The following is a 10,568-nucleotide window of genomic DNA, read 5'->3' as shown; positions in this document are numbered from 1 at the left end:
ACAACCTAAGATATGCAGATGATACCACTCTAATGGCAGAAAGTGAAGAGGAACTAAAGAGCCTCTTGATGCGGGTGAAGAAGGAGAGTGCAAAAGTTGGCTTGAAACTCAACATTAAGAAAACCAAAATCATGGCATCTGGCCCTCTCAATTCCTGGCAAATAGATGGGGAAGAAATGGAGGTAGTGACAGATTTTATCTTCCTGGGCTCCAAGATCACCTCAGATGGGGACTGCAGCCAAGAAATTAAAAGACGCTTGCTCCTGGGGAGGAAAGCTATGGCAAATCTAGACAGCATACTAAAAAGCAGAGACATCACCCTGCCAACAAAAGTGCGTATAGTCAAGGCCATGGTTTTCCCAGTTGCAATGTATGGATGTGAAAGTTGGACCATATGAAAGGCTGAACGACAAAGAATTGAGGCCTTTGAACTATGGTGCTGGAGAAGACTCCTGCAAGTCCCCTGGACTGCAAGGTGTTCAAACTGGTCAGTCCTAGAAGAGATCAACCCCGATTGCTCTTTAGAAGGCCAGATCCTGAAGTTGAAACTCAAATACTTTAGCCACCTAATGAGAAGGAAGGACTCACTGGAGAAGGGCCTAATGCTGGGAAAGATTGAGGGCAATAGAAGAAGGGGACGACAGAGAATGAGGTGGCTGGATGGAGTCACTGAAGCAGTAGGCATGAACTTAAATGGATTCCAGAAGATGGTAGAGGACAGGAAGACCTGGAGGAACGTTGTCCATGGGGTCGCGATGGGTCGGACACGTCTTTGCAATTAACAACACCACCACCAAAGAACACTGGTAATTGTAGATCAATATTTGGAGGTCACTGTTGGAATTCATGAGAATCTTTTGTCAGAGTTGAGTTTATGGATTCAAAATGGCCAATTTTATTTTTCCATGGTCTTTCTGATTCTACAAATTGAGACTGTGCATGTTTGTTTCTGCAACATAATAAAGTGCTTCATATCCAGCATCCCTATATAATAGCTAAGCACCTGGGGTTTTGAAGACAGAATTGATCTTCATAATTTCCTTTTGTAGTTAGATGATGTTATTCAAAAATCAAAAGGAATCTGGTAGCACCTTTTCAGAATAACTGTTTTATTAAAAGGTACAATCTTTTGTGAACCGCAACTCACTTCATCAGATGACTCACAAGTGGCAGAACTGCAAATTTGGAAAACTTGACTGGAACAGAAGGAAGCTAGTGAATTTCCACACCTCAATAAGAAGCTATTGAGATGATGGATCTTTAAGGAATTTGTTAATTTACAAATTAACTCAAAGCAGATTTTCAGCCATCAAAATCATTATTATTTTTTAGTTCTAACATATGAAATATATATTGAAATGCCTATAATTTTCATGGGTTCTAAGACAGAGAATCCTTATCTTACATTTCTTAAGTAAACATAGCTATCTTACATGTGAACAGGTAAAACAATTATATCTCATAATGTTTATAAGACAAATCTTATCTTAACTAAATACATTGCAGTCTACAGAAGCCAAGTTAAGTCATTTTAATATTGGTAATCACCACCAACTCTAACTCTATCTATTCAAGCAAATGCAAGGAGTGAGAAGATATTGGATAACATGATTTTTATATGCTCAGTTAAACTAAAATGAGATGGGTAGTTTGCAGTCCAGCTTTTGGAAATCCAGCTACATTTGTTAAAACTCTCTCTAAAAAAAAAAAAGGGAAAGCAAGCAATAGTCATCCCTGAAACTGGCTTAATTAAATTTTCCCCATTCACAAATATTACTCTCAGCAACTGCCCTGTGGGAAGATCTTTATTTTAAAAAAATATGTTTTATTGCTCTGCGGGAAGTTATTTAATTGTAGATTAAGTATTATGCAGATGTTATACATACATACCCATCAAACTATTCATCTGCATGGTAAATAATGTTATGCAAAGTATGGAAAAATAGAAAAAATAGCAAGCAAAATAAATTAAAGATAGGCAATAAGAGGTAAGAGAAAGAAATCTAAGTGTGGTTTCCAACTTCTAGCATGTCCATATAAAGATTTATAAATTGCCTTTTGTCTTTTTAAACTTCTCAACTTTATTTCTAATTATCACATATAGGAGATGATTGTATATATTACAAATCTTTCCAAATAATTAACATAAGACAGAAACTACTTTTAGTATAACTAAATGCTTCTCATCCTTCAACAACAAAGAAGTTGTAAGGACCTGCTCCAGCTGGCCCTCTCAGGAAAGTATGACTCTTGACACCATGTGGTTACTCAAAAGAACTTTCACTGAGAAACTGTGGTTGCAGTAAAGTCAAGCGGATGTCAACAATCCTACCGGATCCCCGGCCCGAAGGACGCGAAGACAACAAGACTCAGGAATCAGTGATTTACTTTAAGGCATTGTTGGTATTAGCACAGATATACAGCATTCAAAGCTCTTTGCCGAAATGAAGTTCACGCTGAGAACAGCCACTCCTAGTTCAGATTAAATACACTGGCTTCAGAGTTACCCCACCCTCCGCCCAATTGGCTAAGAACCCCACCCTCCGCCCAATTGGCTAACAACCCCACCCTCCGCCCAACTAGCCAACAACCCCTCCCTTCAATCAGCTATCAACCCCACCCTCCAATCACCCAACCAGCATCCAGCCGTAGTTCTCCCTCATCGCAGCAGCTGTGCAAACTCAATCCCCTCCCTCTTGTTTGTCCACGTGATTCCAGGCTTCTTGGGATGCCCCACCCCAGCAGCACGCTCCTGTAAGCCAGCTGCCCGGTGGCCCCCTTGTGCAGGCGTCTCCTTCCGCGTGGGTGTGGCTCTCCCCGTCGTCCGACATTCCGCTCGGCGGCTGCTTTCGGCGGCATCAGCTGTTCGGTGGCGTCAGCTGTTCAGCGGCTTGAACGGCCGCCGGAACGCCGTGGTTCGAGCTTCTGCACGAGCGGTGAGCTGCGTGGGACCCGATGCTGGCCGTCCTCTTCCCCAACGTGCCGTCCGTCACCTTCCCCCAACGTGCCGTCCTCCACCTTCCCCCCTTCCTGTATGTCGAGCCTGGGAGGGCTTGACAGCGGAATCTAACATTCCCGCAGAAAGCACCAAGCTATTCTTCCCACTTTGAAACCCAGCCTCGCTAATCGCTATACAGTGCCGGAAGGTTGTTTCGGGAACTCTGAGGTACAGGAGAGATAACAGGTCATCCTTAAGGCACAGTGACCTTGGAGTCAGGATGGAACCTCCCTAATACCCATGTGGTTAGAGCAGAAGCGAAAGCATGCAAAGAATGCTGCCCCAGCACGTCCTCCTCCCCCAGAATGAAAGGCCACCCTGAAAAAGGGGACCTGACAGAAGTTAAGGAATTCTTTAATTCCAAGAATTGAGCTATAACAAAACCCTCCAAATTCACTGTCAGCTCTCTGTTCACCATCAACAACAATACAATACACAAGATAAGATATGCATTAAAAGCCGTGAAGAACTTGGATTGCATGCAGCCCAGAAAAGAACACATCAGTTTCTGAAAGGACATTTTCAGCAACATAGACATAATGCTAATCAGGGCTTTTTTTTAATCATAGAATGCCCAGAACGGAGTTCCAGCACCTTTTTTGGATGGAACCTTGTAGGGTAGGCAAGGTGGGTTGTATGACGTATGTGAGTTCTGGCACCTTTTTTTTTTTTTTTTTTTTTTTACAAAAAAAGCATTGATGCTAAGGATGGTTCAAGAAAAAGTAAACCATATGAACCATACCTTACCTAAAGCCCCTTGGCAGATATCAGTCCGGGTGGCACCTCCAATAATAAACTGAGGTTTGGAACACAATTCCTGGGAAAATAAAGAATAAAACAAAAGCTTTAGAGTTATTGTTTTAAGGATATGATTAATATTTGGATGGAGGATTGCTTGGGAATTCCAGGGTTGTTGCTAGACCGGGGAGTTGAAAAAAAAATCTCAAAGAAGGCATAACTTCTATAACATGGTCAATAATCTTATTTGGATCTAATCACCAGAAGTCAATCTTCGACTGAAAGGTGAGTTTGTGTTTTATTTATGGAGCCCCTGAGCTGTGGCATCAATGTCTATGAGATGCTGAGATTATATTTCTCAACATAAATCATAAATGTTCCAATCAGCTTACTTAGCTAAATCTCATAGAAGACAAAATACTCTGTTTAAACAAATGAAATTGAACAGCAAGTGAAGCTCTTCATATCATTGAGATAAACATAATTCACTTTTATTTCCAATGTTTAGGCTATGGCTGCCATTGTTTATGTAACCTAAACAGGACCATTCAAGCATTACCAAAAAGCATTATATTATCATTCACTGCACCGTTAGTTAAATATTTAGACTAGATTTTACATTTTTATCCACCTATAAAGTCCTTCCCAAGGACCTGGAATAGGGAGATTTTGTTGTCTGATGATATTAAACATATAGTTAAATATGTAGTTCTCAATGGAACTACATCTACATGGAGGAAAGCTCTTTAACATCTTCATAAACAATTTAAATGAGGGGATAGAAGGGGAACTCATTAAATTTGCAGATGACACCAAGCTAGGGGGAATAACCAACACTTTAGAAGATAGGCTCAAAATCCAGAAGGATCTTGACAGTCAACAATAGGCTCTATCCAACAAAATGCAATTTAGTGACGAGAAAAGTAAGATTTTACACAGGTAAAGAAAAACCATAGGTATAGAACAGAGGAGGCCTGGCTCAACAGCAATAATTGTGAGAAGGATCTTAGAGTCCTAGTGGACAATGACTTAAGCATGAGCCAGCAGTGTGCTGCAGCTGCCAAAAAAGCCAATGCAGACCTAGGTTGCATCAACAGAGGGATAATATCACCATGTGAATTGTTAGTACCATGTTATACTGCGCTGGTAAGACACTTGGAATACTGTGTCCAATTTTGACCACAATACAAAAAAGATGTTGAGACTCTAGAAACTGCAGAGAAGAGCAACAAAGATAATTAGTGATTGGAGGCTAAAACATATGATGAATGGTTGCAGGAACTGGCCATGTCTAATCTAATGAAGAGAAGGACTAGGAATGACTTGATAGCAGTCTTCCAATATTTGGGGGGTTGTCACAGAGAAGAGGGGGTTGATCTATTCTCCAAAACACTTCAGGGCAGGACAAGAAGTAACAGATGCAAACTTATCAAAGAAAGATCCAACCTAGAACTAAGGAGAAATTACCTGACAGTGAGAACAATTAATCAGTGGAACCACTTGCTTCCAGAGATTGTGAGAACTCTGTCACTGGAGGTTTTTAAGACATTGGACAACCATTTGTCTGGAATAGCATAGAGTCTCCAGGAGGTTGGACTAGAAGACCATAGAGTCTCCAGGAGGTTGGACTAGAAGACCTCTAAGGTCCCTTCCAACTCTGTTACACTGTTATTGTATCATTACAGGATGCAAGCTGTTCCAAGTAAAGCTGCCCTTTGTAATTAACTGATGGTGATTTTGTCAGTATTGATGGGGTTCAAGTGATGCTCCAGTTATTTTGGGATTTGGGGTTCAAGATACGGTACTTATCACTAATAATACTATCCTTGCTTTGTTTTGACACAGTTATTCTATTTCTATTTGCAGGTCCTTGTATTTTGTGATTGTTTTTCCAGTTCTTTCTCTTCTATTCCGCTGTCTCTAAGTACTTCTGCCTATCTGTTTGAATTCTAAAGTCCCAGAGCATTCTGGCTTCTTTATTTTCAATTACTTTGTCTATTTTATGGTTTAACCAGTTCTTGCTTGCAAGCAAATAGCATTTCTTGCAGATCTTCCAATGCACCATTGTTGGTATTTTGTCATGCCACTGTTTATAATCAGTCTGTGCAATCTTTTTCGAGCAGGTAAGTAGGTGGTCCAGAGGCAGTATGCTGTCTATTGTTGTCTTCTCAGTTCTGGCTTTGCATACATGTGTCCTTAAGGCTTGGTTTTGTGGCATCCAGAATTAGCCCCTCTGTATCTGTCTTCAACTTTCTTACTCTTAGCCATTGCCAGGTCTTGTTATCTGCTTTGCCTATTTTTTTAATGTACTGGACATACAATACTTTCCCCTGCTACATCCTTTTCTAGTCTTCATTTGGTCTTTCTTGCACACCAGTTTAGTCTCGCCAGTATTCAGTAAGTGTTCATGGTATATTAGTTTCATGCATCTTCTCCAATGTCTTTTCTTCTTCTCTGTCTGGTGTACTTGCAACATTCCACACCCATCTATTTTCATTAATAAGTACATTGCTGTATGGATGAATGGCATGATTTACTGTTTTTATTTCTCTGGAATTCCCATCTATGGCTTTTAGTTTTGCTGGAGTCCAGTCTACTATTCCAACTTGTAACTACTACACCAGTTAGCAATTTGAAAGTTGTTGGTAAGCAGGTAATTGGTCTGTAGTGGTTTGGTGCAGCCCTGTTGGTTGGATTTTTCATTATTAGGTAGATTTTGCAGATGTTACCCAAACTTCAATTTTATCTCCTTGCTGGATGTTATCAATGAGTGGGTGCAGAATAGTCAGAGGTTTCGACCAAATACCATGCAGTTCACCTTCACCTGGTGCTGACCAATTCTGGACCTCCCTTGCCCTTTTCTCCACCATTTCTGCTGTTCTTATGAGTTCTTTCATTTCAGTTTCTTTTTTATTCTTAACCACGTTCTTTATCCAAGTTGCATTTTATTGTATTTTTTTTTGGTTATCCCATAACTGCATCCAAAACTGCACTCTTCCTTCTCTGATGTTGACTGATTCACTTCAACCTCTCCATCAATGAATTGGTAGAAACATTTCTGATTTGACTGAAACTAGAGATTATGCCCATAGTGAGCAATTCAGGCTTCATATCTGCTGCTTGTTTTGGCTATAGCTGTTATTTGCTGCTTTATTATTTCCAGCGCTTCTTTAATCTTCCTTGTTTCTAGGTGATATTTCTTAATCCACTATTCTTTTGGTTTTTTCTTCAGCTTCTTCTTTTTTTCAACTGTTTTAGCTTGCTTGTACCTGATCTTAGCATGCGGATCTTATTTTCCAGCCTGATCTTCCATTTTGGTGGTGCACTGTTTGGCTTTTTTCCTTTGTTGTTGATTTTGTATTCCAGTTATTCCGTTATAACTGCCAAATTAAAAAGTTGCACCTTATGCTCCTTTTCTTAAAAAAAAAAACAAGACATAGAGACTATTGGCAATTATACATACAGTCCTCAACTAACAACCACAACTGAGCCCAAAATTTCTGCTGTTATGTGAGACATTTGTTAAGTGAATTTTGCCCCATTTTTTACTTTTCTTGCTACAATTGTTAAATGAATCACTGCACTTGTTAGTTCTACGGTTGTTAAGTGAATCCGGCTTCCCCATTGACTTTGCTTGTCAGAAGGTCAGAAAAGGTGATCACATAACCCCTGGGACACTACAATCGTCATAAATATGAACCAGTTGCCAAGCATCTGAATGTTGATCATGTGATCATGGAGATGCTACAATGTTGTAAGTATGAAAATAGCCATAAGTCACTTTTTTCAGTGCTGTTGTATCTTTGAACAGTCACTAAATGAACTGTTGTAAATTGAGGGCTACCTGTACTAGTTTGGAAGTGACATACATTGCAAAGTTTTTCTAGAAGAGGCTTTGGTTAATATCAATGTTCTCAGACGCGTCTCTTCTGCAGATATAACAGGTTTGTAACAAGAGAGAACTAGAATATTTAAATGTTTGGATAATTAAAACCAGTATCCTGAGATCCCAAAGTTCTTGGAAGGGAGTATGGACAGGCATGGTCCAATTTTAATTTTATTGTTGCTTTAACATAATCTGTGTAGTTTTCTTCTGATTTTGCTGGCTCTTAGAAAACCACATTCTTCTGGATTAACTGAAATTTGAACACCTATAAACCGATGTAAAACCTGAAGCAAACTTTGTACCGACTCTTGTAAATCCAGCTCTTTGAATAAACAGTTTGTGTTTTCTTCAACTGTCCTTTCATCCTCAAAGAGTGAATTGAGTGGGATCTGAAGTTATGGCTGGCATCCACTCAGGAATGTTTATATATGCAGCTCTGTTTATATGTATTTGCATATACCAACATGTTCCCATGTATCCCTGGCAATGGGAAAATACTGAGATTTCTAAACCAAATATTCCATTTATCTCAAAAAGACTTCTGTCACAAAGGAAACAAGTCCCTTCTGCTTGGTAACTAAAGGATACAAATATGCAATCAGCTGCTTCTACAAAGTAAACTGATGTAAGAGGCATCAATGAATTTATCTAAAGGAGATTAAGAAACCAAGGTTGGTGAAAAAGAACAGGCAAGGAAATGAAGAAGTGCAGTGAAGCGTAGCCTGTCAAATATTTTTGGACTATTGTTCTTATAACTACAAATGTGTAAATGGAATATGAGGACTTTCATATTTATGATAAATAAAAAAAGAAAGAAGTAGAATGTGAAACATCAGGACAGAACATCAGGAGAGATTTGTCTAACTGGATGCACTCTTAAGTGTGTTGGACTACCCACTTAATTAACATTCACAATTTTAACTGAGCATTGGATCTATGATAATTCCAGTACAACACATCTGGAGAGCACCAAATTAAGTAATGATGACATATCTTCACTCCTGAAGGCCCAAGAAGGAATAGGTGACAGCATGAATGTAGGGTGAAATCTAATGTATGATGAGTACAATCTCTGAATTGTAAAATATGGAAGACTGAATGCTTGAAACCATTCAGTAAAGGCACAGAAACTCTTAATATGGGCATATTTATTCCCAAGGTGATTCCATCATGAAAAAAAAAATAATGACAGTATCAGTGTGCTGGTACATATGCCATGCAAATCATTCTTCCCTAATCTAGTATTCTCCAGATCTCAGATTCTCATAATCCTCTCTCAGCATAGTCTCTAACAAATTTGGGAATGGCTTACACAAAGTCCACTATAAACAGGACTTTGAGTTTTAGTTTTACATAGCTTTTTCAGCTAAGACAGTAAAGGTCTGTTGGTTTCTTGCTGTAGGCATTAGAAATGGTTCTGTGCAGAAGGACATCATAACTCTGATGTGTTTTGAGGCAGACTGAGTCATACTGGAAGAATTTTGTAAGAGGAGAGTTGTATTTGTCTAAGCTGGCAAAAACAAAATATATCAACAATCTGATGAATGGCACTTTTTCCTAACACATTTTATGAAAAGCATATGCTTTAAAAAAAAATTGATTAGTTGAAAAAATACTGGAAAGATAGTTTTAACTCCAAAACATCCAAGAAACAACTGGATATCCTTCCTTACAATTTACTCAAACCTGAATAACAATCATCCCACATTCCAACTAATCTGGAATGTAGTTATCAATCCCATATCAGCAGGAATAGGCGGTGGGGCGACTGAAAAGCACAAAACCTTTAGCAGACTCCTCAACCTTTTGAATCCATGTCAAATTGGCATATATATTCTTGCTCGTTTTGATGGCATTTTAAACTATTTGTAGAATTTGCTGTAAGCCCCTCAAAGAGATTGATTATTGGGCACCAAACAAATATTGTCAATAAATAAATAGTGGTGTCGAATTTGCCAGGGCAGTCTTGGCTGATGTTTTTTTTTGGGGGGGGGGGGGCGGTTCGGTTTTGTCCTTCTATCTAACCTGCTGAAGCACTGAAGCCAACGCAGACACGCGGCACAACTCGATCCCGGCCTGATCTGCAAGGGATCAGTGGTGACCTTCGACACACCCTCGTGCACGCGTTCGGGGATCTGGATGAAAGAGCAGAAAGGTTCCTTCCCAGTAATTAACCAACCATTGTCCTTCAGGCCCCTTTGTCGTTCTCCTTCCCTCCCGAACAGGAGAGAAACGCGACGTTAAAATCGTATTGGGCTTTCTTTCCTTTTCTCCCCTCCCCTCCCCCTTCTCCGGGTGACTCCCTCCTCCCTCCCTCCCTCCCGCCAGCATCTGCGAGATGGTCTCCTACCGTCGGCCTCTTCCAGACGATGCCTTTTGTTTTGAACGAGTTTGGCCCTAGTTCTTTATAGCCCAGAGAAGCCGCCGCGGCGGGGAAACACGGGTCTTGAAAGAGCTTGCCCGCCTCCAGACACTCGTTCCTCAGCGTGTGAAAGTCCTGGTTCAAGTATTTCACGGCTTTGGAGTTGGAGCCCAGCCCTTGCGCGATCTGCCTGTCCTTTGCTAATTTAGCGGCAATCCCAGCCATGGTGCCGCTTCCCCGCTCAGCTCTCCTCCCGCCTTCCTCTCTGCAAGGAAGCCCCGGCGAGCGGGCGGGATTCAGAGCCAAGCTGGCCGAGGGTGATTCATTTCCAGGAGAGAAAATAATAGCGTCTCTATACCCTGGGTGTGGCTGGTCCGGCCTTCACGGGACAGGCTGGAGGAAAGGGGCCGCGGGCCTCCTCCTGCGGCTCCTTAAACGAGCTCACTGGACGAGGGAGACTGGTGCGTCTGCATTTTTTAAGAATATCAACAAACGATTGGGATCGAAGGTTAACCCCATCTCTCTCTGCTTTCTAAGGTGGAAAAGCGCCCACAACCCCGTCCTCCTGGGATTTTACACACAAG

At 40.7% G+C, this 10,568-nt stretch overlaps 1 protein-coding gene across 1 annotated transcript in view; it reads right to left on the bottom strand.

Annotated features, from left to right (window-relative positions):
* CAPN2 (calpain 2) overlaps positions 1–10,276 on the bottom strand; it is a 52,210-nt gene extending 41,934 nt beyond the window's left edge. The window contains exons 1-2 of the mRNA XM_015817017.1: positions 9,973–10,276; positions 3,746–3,815 (exon numbers count right to left, since the gene is read on the bottom strand). Coding sequence (XP_015672503.1) covers positions 3,746–3,815; positions 9,973–10,209 — 307 coding nt within the window. The 5' untranslated portion in view covers positions 10,210–10,276. The remainder of the gene's footprint in view (positions 1–3,745; positions 3,816–9,972) is intronic.
* Between the last annotated feature and the right edge of the window lie 292 nt (positions 10,277–10,568).

This window comes from Protobothrops mucrosquamatus, unplaced genomic scaffold (genome assembly GCF_001527695.2).
Source record: "Protobothrops mucrosquamatus isolate PMUCROS unplaced genomic scaffold, P.Mucros_1.0 scaffold_3, whole genome shotgun sequence".
Taxonomy (NCBI): Eukaryota; Metazoa; Chordata; class Lepidosauria; order Squamata; family Viperidae; genus Protobothrops; species Protobothrops mucrosquamatus.
Note: the sequence above shows the minus strand (reverse complement) of the source record. Positions and strands in the feature narration are given on the sequence as shown.